Here is a 15,413-nt window from a genome sequence, read left to right on the forward strand (position 1 = left end):
TTTTTTTGAAAAAAATTATAAATATTATTTCGAATTGAATGTCTAAATTTAATAAATAGTCATTTATTGTTCTAAGAAGGTTAATGCGATGTTTCTATTTTTTGTTGTAAAGAAATCCTTAATAATTAAAACTATTTTTACAAAGTAGATCCGTAGATTTTTCATAATCATATAGAAAATTTGTATCATATGATACTGAGTTTGCAAGAAATTAATATGGAAGATGAATCATTTCCACCTAAGAACTATGCAAATCCCATAATTTCGTTTCTGTTCATTGGATTCAAAGTCATGGAAAAGGGTTTCAAATCAAATTCCTCTCCCCCTCCCCCCAACACCCCCCAAATCTAGAAAATAATTATATTCTCTTTCTCCAAACACCAAAAAAGTTTGAAAGTTTTCTATAATTTATTTATTCTTCCAAGTTCTGACACAAAGCTGGCCACTTTTTTCAGGAAAGACTGGCTACAATCACGTGACACAGTTCCTCATCCTTCTCTCTCATGTCTCCTTTAATTTGTCTCAAACCACGCGCTATTTTCTGCCTTCTTTATTGTTTCTTTCTTTGATTTTCTCTCATTTTCCACTCGCTCTTCAAACTTGCTGTTCAAAGTTTACACCTCGGTAACAGGGTGGAGACCCTTTGGGAGTGTTTGCTCCCTCAGATCTGCCTCCTCAGGGCAAGGTATGGTTGATTCCTGTTTGTTCCCTTTAATGGGTGTTCTGGGTTTGTCTTGTTCTTGTTTATTTGTTAATCTTTTGATGGTTCTGTATGTGGGTTTTTGGTTTTTTGTTCTGGGTTGGTAATTTTTTGAGTGTACGTGTCATTCTAGTTTCGGGTGCTTGTGGGTCTTTTTCTCTTTTGAACTGTTGGTGTAATTTCTCAGCTGTGTAATGTTCGTGTTGGGTGTTTCTCTTTTGTTTGTTTCTAGCACTGGGGGGGTTGGGGGCGGGCGTTGTTTTCTTCTGGGTTGGTGATCTCCCACTCTATAGTTCATTTTGGGTTCTAGGTATTTGCAGAAAAGAGGTTATTTTTAGATGCAGTTTCTGGGTGCGTATGTAGTACTTGTCTGTTCTGTCTGGAATTTAATTGAGGAAAAAGGTTAGGCCTTTTAAGTTTGTTTTTGTTTCTTCTATGTTGGTCATTTTTCTCTTTATACACTTCCTTTTGGTTTCTGGGTATTTTTGGTGCATTTCTGGGTATAGTGTAATCCATTTGTGGGCTTACTGGTTCTTGCTTTGGTCATTTTGGTGTAAGATTATAGTGTTGCTTCATTGTCCTTTTCCTTTGCTTTGACCATTTTCAGGAAATGGGTTTCATTTCTAGAAGGATCTTTCCAGCATGTGGAAGCATGTGTGTGTGCTGCCCTGCATTGAGGTCAAGATCTAGACAACCGGTCAAGCGATACAAGAAACTGCTTGCAGAGATCTTCCCCAAATCCATTGTGAGCACTTACAGTTAATCAATTAATATCTAGTATTTGATCATGTACTGTCAGATGTGATGTTTATTTCTCTATTAGAGTTTCAGGCAAGAATGTCTCTGTGAGTAAAACCTATTTGTTTATCAAAAAAATATAAATGGTGAGTGACAGAGGGCACACTAGATCATACGATAGAAGAAGCCAGTCTCTCTAACTTGTTATGCCATGATGTGGTCCTTAACAGGGGAAAAAAATCCCCTCGCAAGGCTATTGTAGCATAGATTCTAAAAAAAATATCCCTTGGCATGGCCATCTGTAGCATAGGTTCAACGATCACTAGCTATTAAGATTTTAAACATTAAATGCATTTTAATCAACTTTTTATTTATGCTTGGTTAAAGAGGGAACAAGTTCAAAACTAATGTTTAGTACCTGTTAAACCTAGCGCATGGAGCTATGCTCTTTTTAAAGAAACTTTTAGACTTTAGTTTATGGAGTATGATCCCTTTTGGAATCTTGCACTGCACAACTTAATTTGGGCAAAGCTGAATGAGTGGTGTGAGGTTTCATGGGTAACCAATTATTACCGAGTGCTATATGACAGTAAGCGTCTTGTTTCCTTGTGGTGCAGCTTCTTATTCTGTATGATTGTGGCCTTACTGGTTTAATCAGTGTTTCTCCTGTTCTTAGCAGTACCTAGAATAATGAATTTTAAATTGCAGGATGGCCCCCCAAATGAACGGAAAATTGTGAAGTTATGTGAATATGCTGCTAAGAATCCTTTCCGAATCCCAAAGGTAATGCCTGTCTTATGAGCTCCTTCTTATGTCTGTTTAACAATTAAAATTGGGTTTAGATCAGAACATAAATCCTAAATATTGGGTTTAAACCTGAAAAATAGTGTATGCACGGCTGAGTTTCTGTTGGGACAATCTCTTTTCCATAGATAGCAAAATATCTTGAAGAAAGGTGCTACAAAGAACTGCGATGCGAGCACATCAAGTTCATTGCTATCGTTACGGAGGCTTATAATAAGTTGCTTTGCATGTGCAAGGACCAAATGTAAGAGCTAGTTTTGTTGTGTATCATTTTTTAAAATTTTCTTTCTTCATTCTAGTGTTTTAGTCAATGAATTTTGGTTAAGCAATAAATCCCTTAATCTACCAATGAGACTAACCCTGTCCTTCCTGCGACATGCAATGGAACTCAAATTACCATCCATGATCTTGTTTTTGGTAGAAAATTCTGTGCTTTCACAAAAAAATTTCCCCTTTAAGTTGAGCATTTGATTACCACGAAATCCTTTGTCTCAATGTAAAGAACTGCAGGATCATAATTCACATTTAATGCATTAATGAATTATGTATTTATTTTCCTGTGTTTTGTAGGGCATATTTTGCTGTCAGTCTGTTGAATGTGGTCAGTGAACTCTTGGATAAGCCTAAGAAAGATGCTATGAGGATCCTCGGATGCCAGACCTTAACTAGGTTCATTTATTGCCAGGTGAATTGTGATGCTCCAATACATAATGCTTGGATTATGATGCAAAGTGCACAAACAGATGGCTTTTCAGGAAAAGCCTTAGTAGCTTGATTGCAGGGTTAGACCATTTAGAGATGCAAAATCTCATTTGGTTTGTACAATGCTGTCTTTGCTATAAAGGGCAGCTTATCCTTCCTGTACCCTTTCTTTTTTATAATTCAATGAAATGTTTCTTACAAAAGAATCTTGTTTTTCCCAAACATGATAGATGCTCAAGGGTTTTGATTTCCATGCTTATAGGGGGATGTTACTTGTATTCCGTTAATGTGTTTGTGAGATCCCATATTCGCTAAGAGAGAAGCCTCTGACCCTTTAATATGTAGTGGGTTACACTTAGCTGTGTAGATATGTTTTAATGTTGTGCAAGCCTTGGGCCCAAAGCAGAATATCTGCATGGGAGGGAGCGGGTCATTTCAGTGTTACTTTGCATATGTTGCTCTTTAACTGTAAACTTCATTACTTTCATGAAGAACTGGCATAAATTCTGTTATTGACTATTGTTCTGAACTGATTTATGAACAGGCAGACAGCACTTATACACATAACATTGAAAATTTTGTTCGTAAAGTATGTATGCTGGCTCGTGAGGCTGGGGACGAACAACAAACAAGTACCTTGAAGGCATCAAGCCTGCAGTGCCTTTCAGCCATGGTAGTTTGCTTAACTTCTATAAATTTCTCAATGTATATAGTCAATATATTCAATTTTATAGAATAGTTAGTGCTACTGCATCTTTGACAGTCTTTTTTTATTAGTTTTGCATTTTAATGGATGTTAAATTTTTTATTTCTAGAAATGCATCCTGGTTTATTTGAAAGATTTCTGCCTTTGCAGGTGTGGTTCATGGCAGAGTTTTCACTCATTTTCTCTGATTTTGATGAAGTTAGTCCTTTTACCCTTTTATAATTACTGTCAGTTTCTTATTGATCTGTTAAACCTGTTGGGAAATTATGGTGGTTCAAATATGGAGTCTATGTCATATTCTAACTCATGTCGGATTAGAACAGGGAAACATTACCATAATCATTTGAAAGAAGTTGAAATGGAATCATATATTGAAATTTTGGGTGGCCTTATTCTAAACAGTTGTCTGTTTAACTGGCATCAAGAAATGTTATCAAGGGAACTAAAAGATTTGCCCTATTTGGCAAGATATTTGCACTGTGAAAAAATTCAGTAAGAATGATCCATTCACCAGCCAATGATGCGAACCATGGGGGAGTTTGTATACCTTTAATGTGGTGTTTATTCTTCTCTAATCCTTTTAGTGGTGATATAAGTTCTAATCACTGAAGAGTGCTTGAATTGCAGTCAAACCAGTCAGGCTCTCTTCAAACTCGTTTAGTGTTTTTGATGTTTATGTTTCAATGTCTATTTATTATTGTTGGTTTTTCATTAACTGTTCTTTGTCCTACTTTTGATCATGAACCATATGCAATTATATATTTGATTTAACTATGAATCCAAACTGCAGATTGTGCATGTTACTTTAGATAACTACGAGCGAGATACACATAATGGAGAAGATGATGAAAGAGGTGAGCCACATCATAACTGGGTGGATGAAGTAGTTAGATGTGAAGGGAGAGGTGGTGCCGGTGTTGGTAGTGAAATTAGCCCTAGCTGCCCGGTGATCAGGCCACAAACTGAAAAGAAAGATCCTTCTCTTTTGACAAGGTAGTAGCTAACTCAAAAACCCAAATAAAAAGAATGGTGTTTTGTTTATCGTATTTCAGACTCTGTAACTTGCCACCATGATGAACATATTGGTTAATTCCTCACTGCAGAGAAGAGATTGAGACACCAAAAGTATGGGCCCAAATTTGCATCCAAAGAATGGTTGAATTGGCTAAAGAGAGTACAACAATGCGTCGGGTATTGGATCCAATGTTTGTCTACTTCGACACTGGGAGGCACTGGGTTCCTCGGCAGGGCTTGGCCTTGGTGGTTCTCTCTGATATGTCCTACTTTGTGGAGAGTATGGGTAAATATAATCTCTCTTTCCACCTCCTCTCAGGCAGTTTATACCTAATATCTTTTACCAGTAAAAAAATTTACTGATTTAGTTGTGTCATTTATTATTTGTCCGATAGCTGAACATTTTATTTGTTTAACTAGGATATGTCAAAGTATTTTTCAGCATATACATTGGTATTTCAATTTGAGCACTTTTGTTTGACGCAAAAATGCAAGAGGTAATGACATGCCCATTGAGAATAATCCAATGTTTGAATGTAGATTTATAGAAAAACGCATGCATATCCACATGGAAGGAAGGAGTGTCAGTAAAATAGAATGGATAAAATGAATCTAAATTTGATTCAATGGATTTAATATTTTGTGATACATATAGTTTATATGTTTTAAAACTTGTTGTATGTCTTTTTTTCCCCTGCATCTAGATGCATTTGGGTCAAATGTCTTCAACCTGACGCTTTATAGCTTCTATGATCAATTCACATACTGCAAACAGGTTTTGAGCCACATCTCTTCCGGTTACAATTTCCAAATGTAGTTGCCAAATTCTAAAAGACTAGAAGGCTAGTAAATCTAGATACTTCTGCTAATGCAGCTTCTGTTTCCAGGGGACCAGAAAATGATTTTAGCTGCTGTGATACGCCATCTAGACCACAAAAATGTTGCACACGATCCCCAAACCAAATCTTATGTTATCCAAGTTGCCACTGCTTTGGTTCATCAAGTCAGATCAGGAGCCATACTGGCAGAAATTGGCTTTGTCAGTGATCTGTGCAGGCACTTGAGAAAAAGTCTCCAGGCCACTGTTGAATCAGCAGGACAGCAAGAATCGGACTTGAATATCTCTCTCCAAAACTCAATTGAAGATTGCCTGCTAGAAATTGCCAGGGGGGTAAGTTAGAGTCTGTTTAGCATTGTTTTTAAAAAGCACTTCTAGACTAAAAGGTGTTTTTGAAGAAATCAGACATTTAACAAAAATTAAAAAACACTTTTAAAAGGTTGAAAAATCACTTATAATACTTTTTGGAAAAATGTTTGATAGGTGATTCTTCTAAAAACACTTCCAAGAGAGACACTTTCAAACACTAGAAAATTTTCATCCTTCAAGTATTAAAATACTAAAAACACTTCCTAAAATCACTGCCAAATGTACTCTTAGAGCCCATTTGGTAGTGATTTTAGGAAGTGTTTCTAGTATTTTTTATATTTGAAATTTTTTATCTTTTAGGTATTAGAAATGCCAAAAACACTTTCTAGAATTACTGCCTAACGCACTCTTAGTTACCTTTGTGTTACTTGAAATTTTTTCTTTTAATGGGGCTTGTAATCTATATTACTTTTGTGCTGGTTGATATTAGATTGGCGATGCACGACCACTATTTGATATGATGGCAATAACTTTGGAAAGTTTGCCATGTGGTGGGGTTGTTGCCCGGGCAACTATTGGATCTCTGTTGACCCTGGCTTATATGATTTCACTAGCATCAGTCTCTTCATGCTCACAGCAGGTAAGAGGAGTTTGGTATTCTTATGATATCTTTTAAAACAAGTTTTTGGATTGTTCTGCCATTCTCTTATGTTCTGGGTCTCTCTGCAAATTTGTTGTTGTAATGTCACTAGATATTACTAGCATGTGCTCCTTTTATTCCCAGCCCAATAACCTTTTTGTTTCTCAAAAACATTTTAATGCAGGTGTTTCCAGAATCACTTCTTGTCCAACTTTTGAAAGTAATGTTGCATCCAGATGTTGAGGCACGTCTTGGAGCACACCAAATATTTTCTGTTCTTCTCATACCAAGTTCTAACCATCCTAGACAAACGGTTGCTTCTTTGCGATCTGGTTATCTTTATGAACAAAGAAGATGGCATTCCAATACTGCATCTGCATGTGCTTCAATTACTGCTCGACTTGAGAAGCTCCGTAAAGAGAAGGATGGCACTAAAATAGAACATGGGAATAATGTTCAAGATGATCTTAAGGAAAAAGAAATTGCTGAAGAAGACTGGAAACATGGGCGGGCCCGCAAGAATTCCCCTAATTTTTACAACTTAAGTTCTATTATTGACCGGACAGCTGGATCAACCAGCTTGACTGAGTCCGTAAGCATTTTTTGTTATTTCCTTGAGGAGTTGTGTGCATGTTCATGTATTTGTGTAATTATGATCAGTTTCACTACATTAAACAGTAAGCATAATTCATTGATTGGCACAGGAACCATATATTCTGAAGGTTAGTGAGGACCAAATAGCTCAGCTCCTGTCTGCCTTTTGGATTCAAGCCAATCTTCCAGATAATTTGCCTTCAAATATTGAAGCTATAGCTCATTCTTTCAGCTTAACGCTTATTTCTTCACGCTTGAAGGTAACATATTTTTTCTTCCTCCCTCCCTCCCTCCATCTCTCTTTCCTTTTAAAGTTCTCGATGATAGATTTCTACCTTAAAATGCAATGTAGGATCCAGTGGAGCAGTTTGATTCTCATAGGGTGTTAACTATTTTCCTGTATCACTTGTGTTTAAAATCCTTGCAGTCTTTTTTTTCTTTATTAATTTTTTGTTTTCTAAAATTTTCTGTGGATGGATACATGTAGATGTATATATTGCTGTGCTGTTGTCATTACTCATGAAATCTCTCAAACTCTGTAATGTTGCAGAACCCCAATGACAACCTTGTGGTCCGCTTTTTCCAGCTTCCCCTATCTCTGAGGAATATATCCTTGGACCCGAGCAATGGTATGGGCTATTGAATTTCTTGAACAGCCTTTCATAATTTGGAGAATGTTGAGGATGCACAATTCAAACTTTTCTGCTTCTTTGGCAGGGACGCTGTCTCCGGCATGCCAGAGATCAATCCTTGTGCTGTCAACTGGGATGTTGATGTTTGTGGCGAAGATTTATCAGATTCCCGACCTTAATGATTTGATGAAGACCTTAGTTCCATATGATGTGAGTTTTACTCTGTGTGCTGCCAACCAAAATGCCTGATTTTCTATTGACATTCATTTTTTTTTTTCTGAGGAATGTATTCTTAACATCAGGTTGATCCTTTTGTGGCCATTAACGATGACCTTCAAGTATGTGTAAAGCCTCAAGCAAATGTGAGAGATTATGGATCTGTCACTGATAATCAAGTTGCAATGTCATTGCTTTTGGAGTTACGAAACAAAATCTATGAGTCCGACAAGGTCATAATGGACATCTTAATTCAGAGTCTATCTAGCATTACTGAGGTACGCCATTTCATTGTGGGTGAGTGGGTGTGTGGGTGGGGTGACACCTACATAACTACCTAATACATGATAGTTTTGGATCTAAATTCATCTTTTTCTGCTTGTTAAGTTGGATGCAGATGAACTGGCTAAGCAACTGTCTGAAACATTCACTCCTGATGATGCATTATTGTTTGGTCCACAATCAATATTCGGCCTAGAACACATTCAAACGGTTTCACTTCCCAAGGAATCACTTTCTTTTGATGGGGTATGCTCTCTTGTGATCATTATCTATTGTTTTTTGAAATTGCATTAATTTGGAGATAATTTCTCATAAAGCTCAATTTTTGGGTGTGCTCTTTCACAAACCAGCCACCAGCCACCTTTCCAATTAGGATTCAATCTATACGAAGGAAGAGTCATGATAATAATTGAAATAAGATTTTATGATTATGATTGTCACTTTTGTTGCAGGATTTTCCACCAAATTCATTAGTTGAGGAAGACCTGATTAGCGAATCATCTGTTGTAGACCTCTCCCGCTTCATTCCCAAAATGCCTGCATCCCCTTCTCTGTCGCACGTGATTAGCATTGGGCAGCTGCTTGAATCGGTAATCTCTCTCTTTCTCTCTCTCTCTCTCTCTTATCAAAAACATGCACATTTGTATATGAATTTAGTGAATCCCCCTAGTCACCTTTTTACTTTTATTTGAAAGCTTTCTTTACTATGGACCTGAGGGGATCTGGAGTTTAAGATTATAAGCTCTGATGGCTGACTTGATCACAAAGGTTTTCCCAAACAAAGGGCACAACAAAAATATGTGTGCTTGTGCAGTGGATCTTTCCCGACTATCTACTTACATGCAAGCATCCATTGATATGGGGTTTGGAGAATAAAAACCCCCATCCAAAATGACATTTGAGATTGAGTGATGCAAATTCTTCCTAATGTTTACAAACGGATTTGTTCTCAGGCGCTTGAGGTAGCTGGTCAAGTGGCTGGAACATCTGTCTCGACTTCACCCCTCCCATACAGCGCCATGGCTAGCCAGTGTGAAGCTCTTGGCAGTGGCACCAGGAGGAAGCTCTCCAGTTGGTTGACCCATGAAAATGGTTACACCATCGGACCTGACAAACCGTTTCCAACATTCCCTGCAGACGGGTGCTCAGCAATCACAAACGTGAGAACTTAAATCCATTTCAGGGTCAGGATTCAGACCCATAATGTATATCATGCTCTAACATAGCTCTGGTTTATGCAGATCACAAGTGATGGCAGGTCTGTTCCTGGTGGCAAGTTATCGTTGGATCCATGGCTGGCAATGAGGCTGCCTCCTGCGAGCCCATTCGACAATTTCCTCCGAGCAGCTGGCTGTTAAAGAAAAGGAGGAGAAGCTATGCCATCTCTCCCTGTTGTGTCTAACTCTGTAAAGTGATGGGTACTGATTAGAGTTCTTACTTAGCTCAATGTATGATTTTACACTCAGAACTAAGATGTTTTCAGTATGTTGTATCATTCTATGCATTATTCTCCTCGTACTTCGATCTAGTCTGAGTGTTTGGTTATGAATCTCTCACTCTCTTCTGTTGTGTGGGTTTTTTCTCCTCTTTTCTTCTGACTCAGAAAAGCCTGGAAAATTTTTCTGGGTTTCTTGATTGTTCTTTGGCATGGCACCTAGCATTTGGGTATCTGCTTCCTCATTGTATTGCAGATTACAAGTCCTTGCAACTTTTGCAGCAAAACCTAGTTTCATGGGAGGATGAGAGTTGAAAATGTTGAGGGGAAAAGATTTTACAAATTCTATTGAAGATAGATTTACATAAATTCTCAAATTCTAGGAAAATGCCAAGAAATTTAATGGGCTTCTTGTCCTAAGGTGGTTAAACTATGAGCCATTGATGTGTGTATTGTAAGGGTTTGTGAGTGATTTTAAAGTAGGTTAAAAATAGTATTACTGTTTGAAAAAGTTATTCTTATAAAAGTTAGACAATTAGGCTTGTTAAATAGGATTTAATGCGTTGCATTTATTAACTAGTCTAATCATTTAAAATTCAAATAGTGGTTCAATTAATATAAAAATTTATGGACAAAATCGATATAAAATGAGTATTATTTCTCTTATACATAAAACCATATTTTCCTGATTTTTTTAATGATAAATAAACTCAAAAGCAAATAAAACTCAATGTGTTGAATCCATTAATTAGTCTAGTAATTTCTAAAAATAGGTTGAAGCTCAAATAATGATCTAATTAATACTATAAATTTAAAAACAAAAATGGATTTGGATCGATTCTATAAATCTCTTTAGAATTATATTTTTTCATTTCTTTTACTAGACAAATAAAATTCAAATTAAACAAGACCTAATGCATTAGATTCGTTAACAATTTAGTAATTTTTAAAAATGATTTGAAACTCAAATAATAAACCTATTAACATAAAAAATTTATGGATAAAAATTAGTTTATAATAACTATTTTTTTTTTTACACATAATTATTTATTTTTTTTTGTAAATTTTATCTCTAGAGAATGGAATGTGGGCCCAAATATGTGTTAGTAGGCCCGAGCCCAACATCCATATTTTTATAAAATTTTAGAAAATTATTTTTTATTTTTAATTTAAAAACAGTTTTTAAAAACAAGCATAGAAAACATGGCGAAACTGACCATAAGCCTCCTAAGAACAAAATAAGTTTTTTTAGTAAGTAAAAGTGGCACGAAAATGGAATATGGGCCCAAATATGCGTTAGTAGGCTTGAGCCCAAACACCCGTATTTTTATAAAATTTTAGTGTCGGACCAAGCAGCACTAAGCCTCTTAATAGCAAAATAAGGGCTTTTTTAGTAAGCAAAAGTGGCACGAAAATGGAACATGGGCCAAAATATGTGTTATAGCCCTGGGCAAATCCAGCCCATATACGGCCCAAATGCAAATGCCAGCCCAATCGCAACGGAACTCAAACAGGCTACAAAAGCGAACCTAGTGGTTGACGTCTCTCAGTTCCACTCGTTCGCCATTTCCAGGTTCTCTCTTTTTCTGTCTCTGTATATATTTATTTTTAATTTTTATTTATTTATTTACTTGTAGATCTGATAGATCTAGCTTGATGATCTGCTATTTCTAGTTATCGAGATATTTTTCTTGTGGTTGATATTATGAATATTGTTGGGTTTTTTTTGTTTTTTTTTTTAAATTTATTTTTTAGTAAAAATTTTGGATTATTTCTGATGAATCTGTTGTTATTCCCGTTAATTCCCTACTTCCAATTACAAAAAAGAAAAAAGAAAAAATAATAAGAGCCGTCCAAAATAGCCATCGAAAGTCTGAATTTATTTTTTTTCCTGGTCGGGGTTGGTTGCATATTGAGGGATTTACAGTAAATTCCCTAGTATAGGCAAGATGGAATTGAATTCGCGGTGGTTCGAATGATTTGGTTGAATTTTGGGGGGAAACCCTCCAAAATAGTCATTCAAGTTCAATTTTTTTCCCTTATTGGGTTGGGGGCGCGGTTTGTATATTGAGGGACTTACAATAAATTCTCTATCATGCTATAGCAAGACGGAATTGAATTTGTGGGTTTGAATAATTTGATTGAATTTTGGGAATTTGAGTTTGATAATACCCTTTACATTTTATGGATTCCATGTAGAAATTCTTGAATTCTGCACTAGAATTGGTGGGCTGGGAATTTACAATGCATTTTACAGATTCTATGTTTATTGTAAACTATAGCAAGATGAAATATTTGTGGGTTGGAGGAATTTGCTTGAATTTTGTGAATTTAAATTTGATGATACACCTAATATTTTAGGGTTATTTGATTAAAAGGAAGATTGAAAAATGCAAATTTGTAAGAATGTCCTCCATCTTTTAAAAACATGAAATATAGTCTCTTTTGGAAAAAACTACCCTTCAAATTTTTTTTAATCCCTATTTCACACATCAATCACTTTTTGGATGAAGAGTTAAAAGGTAAAAATGTCAAAACAAGGTTATATATGTATATATATGCAATTTTCAATATATTGAAGTTGTTTTTCCAAATACGGGTGTTATTTCATCCTTTATAATCAAATATTTCTATATTTTATGGATTCCCCATGAAAAGATTCTCGAACACTGCAATAGAATGTGTATTTAGCGGAAAAAATGTGATCGGATTGGTGAGAAAATGGTTTTTGGAGCAATACTTAGGTTTGAATGTGTAGAGGAACCTCCTATCCCCAATAAATGGCAGAAGTTGATTCAATAGTTTAGGGTATCTAAAATAAAGTTTGGGTAACTGTTTCTGCATAATGGGGTGCGAAGAGGTTTCTTGATGGTGGCGCTTCTGTAAGTGCTGCAGTGTGTATGGCATTTTTCTTGTGTATCAAGAGTGCAGCTTGAGTTTGTTGGCATTAATATTGCCAGAGTCCTGTGAGGATGATAATGTAATTTCCCTTGCATTTATATATCATTTCTGGGATGATATCTAACCTGTATCGTCTAGAAATATGGCTCTAATGTTTTTATTTATAGAACCACTCCTAAAAATGATTTAGAAGCCTGTTGGTGCTAAAATGCTTATTTGTTATGACTTGGATGGACTGAAAATTATTTTCAAACAAAGTTTTCAAAAGCATTTCTGAGGCATGCTTCAAGGTGTGCACTGAGGTGTTAGAAAAATTGCAAGACTCCCAAAAGGTGTATGCCTTTGGGGTTGAAGCTCATCTCAGACATGCTTTTGGTGTGCCTTTTGCACACTGTTGCATGAGGTGTAAGCTGAAGATTCTCCTTGCTGAGGTGGCTTGGAAAAAATAAAAGGAAAAAAAAACTATCTTTAACCCCAAAGATCCCACAGAAGGTGAAATCAAAGAGACATTAAAAAAAACCTTAACCCTTGGTCTTGCTGTCACTGCAATACCTCACTATTGCCAGTGTTGCTGTCACCACCACCATCTCTGGCCATTCTTAACAATGTCAATGGCTTCTCACCTTCGTTCTAGTGTTGGTAGCTTCTCTCCCTCTCCCTCTTGTCTATTGCCAGTGTTGCTGTCACCACCACCATCTCTGGCCACTCTCAACAATGTCGACAGCTTCTCACCTTTGTTCTAGTGTCGGTAACTTCTCGCCCTCTCCGTCTTGTTGTGCTCCATCATGCCTGCTAAGTCTTCTCTCATCCCCTCTCTCCCGTAACTTTCTTTCCCCTCTCCTTTATTTTAACTTTTATCTCGTCTCCCACCCTCCTTTTTTATTTTATTTTTTCTATTTTTACTTTTTTCCTTTTATTTTTATTGTCTATTTTCCTTCCTAAATAGATTCTCACCCTACCGTTTTTCTTAACATTTATTTTTCTTTTTTACAGGACAAGGTTTCTTAGCCTATTTTTTCCTTTTTATGTGGCAAAATTTCCAAAGTAAATAAAATTTATTAATTTATCTTTCACTAGATATTTGTTTTAGTGTTGGATATTTGTGTTGATCTTAATAAAATTTATTACATATCAGTATTTAATTTTGAAATTATTCATTAACAAAGGGACCTAAAGAATTTCAATTCCATTATCCCAATTTAGTTATTATTTTTCCAAATAGAAAAAAAAAATTATGTAATTAAATATTTGTTCTTTAATGTACTAAAAAAATTTTGTAATTTATTTAATATCATTTTAGTAAAAGTTTATTTAATTCATTATTTTTGTATATGTCAAATTATTTTTAAATATTTATTAATTAGCCAAAAGGCTTATGCTTGCCTCACAAGCACAAAACATCTTGTCTTATATGCCTTTGCCCTTAAAAACTTTCTTTGCAAAATTAGAACTTCAAATTTTTGGGATCCATTCTGTACTTTGGTTGTGTTTTCACTTGTGTTCTTGAGCCTTGGAGAAATGCTTTCCAATTTGATTGGGTTTGTGTTCTCTAATAAACATGGTAGCTTTAAATGAAATAGCCCCATTTCTTCTCTTGATTCCGCGTACTCTTTCATTCATATGTTTGTTAACCTGAAATTGCTGTAGCTGGGTAGTTTGCCTTTCAATTCCTTGATGTTTTCTTCCCTCTTTTTATCAAGTATTTGATGGATGCAGGCTTCAAAATAGAACATGGTATCTTTGTAGTGCAAGTGTCAAGCTCAATGGACAAGTTGTATGTTTAGAACTGTGCACTAGATTACAATTAATTGCATAAAGAAAATTGGATAACTATTAGAAAGGTGATAAGATGAACTTAAGTTTTGGGGAATTTGAGAACTACTCAAGACCAAATTGGTTTGAATCAAAAACAAAAAGCTCTCATTTATTCTTCGACATTTTAAGCCGATCCACTTTAAACATGTTGTCAAGTTCTCATGATTTAAACCATCCTGAGATACACTCATCGAGAAGTGCCACTACAACATACTTGGGCTTGGTATTTTGGTTTTACAGTTTTTGGAGAAAATGTGATTATACTCATAGTTGATATAGATAGCAATGACCTTCATAAAGGCAGGGTTTTGGTGGAATAGAAGTGCCGTTTTAGGTATTCTTGAACTAATTTTCTTGTCATAATTATTCATAACATTCCCTTTCTATGTGCAGGAATTGGTTTATAACTAGATAAGCAAAATGGCTGCTCATAAGATTGCACATGCCACCTTGAAAGGTCCAAGTGTTGTGAAGGAGATCTGTATCGGGGCCACACTTGGCTTGCTTGCTGGTGGCTTGTGGAAGATGCATCACTGGAATGAGCAGAAAAAGCTCAGGACATTTTATGATATGCTGGAGAAAGATCAAATTAGTGTTGTTGTGGATGAGTAGCTCCCCCGTATCCGTTTTGATTCTGTCAATGTCTTCTCCTTTAGCAATTTGGTCAGCTTGGGTTCCTCAAGATCTATTCTAAGATGCAAATGAGCATACTTGGTTAATCACTGGCTATTGAGAAATAAGTTTTTTCTGATTCTGAAACTTGTAAGACCGAGGCCATTATATCCAGTAAACCCTTTTTCTGTTGTGTTTTGCCGTCATGATTAATTGAAATGCTACAGAAGATTTCCATGCTAGTGGTATAGCTTTTAGCTAATTCCAGATTAGGGTTCCCCGGTCTTTCTATAAAGCGTCATATGCTTGAACAAGTTTCAAAACTAATCCTAAACAAGGCTGCAACCCTAAATTAGTTTTCAGCTCATCCTTTTACCGTCCTCCATACAATATCATCTGTATGCCTGTGAGCAATTACAGGATGAGTTAGCTTATTTTTTCACATGATCAGTTGAAATGCCAGCAAAATCATAGG

At 35.9% G+C, this 15,413-nt stretch overlaps 1 protein-coding gene and 1 non-coding gene across 5 annotated transcripts; both read left to right on the top strand.

The window, feature by feature from the left end:
• On the top strand, positions 1-9,724 carry LOC100264846 (protein SEMI-ROLLED LEAF 2). Of its 4 annotated transcripts, none has more exons than XM_002282073.4 (20): positions 1-685; positions 1,308-1,445; positions 2,147-2,221; positions 2,371-2,486; positions 2,813-2,927; positions 3,489-3,617; positions 3,801-3,848; positions 4,441-4,643; positions 4,754-4,950; positions 5,552-5,835; positions 6,302-6,451; positions 6,636-7,043; positions 7,156-7,305; positions 7,596-7,674; positions 7,763-7,887; positions 7,980-8,171; positions 8,281-8,421; positions 8,628-8,765; positions 9,129-9,335; positions 9,417-9,724. In XM_002282073.4, exons 2-20 carry the CDS (start codon positions 1,311-1,313, stop codon positions 9,531-9,533), a joined length of 3,009 nt encoding a protein of 1,002 aa, XP_002282109.1. In that variant the 5' UTR covers positions 1-685; positions 1,308-1,310; the 3' UTR covers positions 9,534-9,724. The 4 variants fall into 4 exon arrangements, with proteins under 4 accessions (XP_002282109.1, XP_010659702.1, XP_019080749.1 ...); XM_010661400.3 differs by lacking the exon at positions 1-685 and adding an exon at positions 989-1,102; XM_019225204.2 differs by lacking the exons at positions 1-685; positions 2,371-2,486 and having other exon boundaries at positions 1,329-1,445.
• Positions 9,725-11,073: 1,349 nt separating this feature from the next.
• On the top strand, positions 11,074-15,180 carry LOC100259663 (uncharacterized). Its single transcript, XR_009467734.1, has 2 exons — positions 11,074-11,183; positions 14,720-15,180. It is a non-coding gene; the product is annotated as an uncharacterized LOC100259663 (transcript).
• The last annotated feature ends 233 nt before the right edge of the window (positions 15,181-15,413 follow it).

Source organism: Vitis vinifera, chromosome 14 (assembly GCF_030704535.1).
Source record: "Vitis vinifera cultivar Pinot Noir 40024 chromosome 14, ASM3070453v1".
NCBI classification, from domain to species: domain Eukaryota; kingdom Viridiplantae; phylum Streptophyta; class Magnoliopsida; order Vitales; family Vitaceae; genus Vitis; species Vitis vinifera.

Coding starts and splice junctions, on each gene's coding strand:
- LOC100264846 (XM_002282073.4), top strand. CDS start 1,311: ATGGGTTTCATTTCTAGAAGGATCTTTCCAGCATGTGGAAGCATGTGT. Junction 1,446..2,146: donor AGATCTTCCCCAAATCCATT/GTGAGCACTTAC, acceptor TTTAAATTGCAG/GATGGCCCCCCAAATGAACG. Junction 8,172..8,280: donor GTCTATCTAGCATTACTGAG/GTACGCCATTTC, acceptor CTGCTTGTTAAG/TTGGATGCAGATGAACTGGC.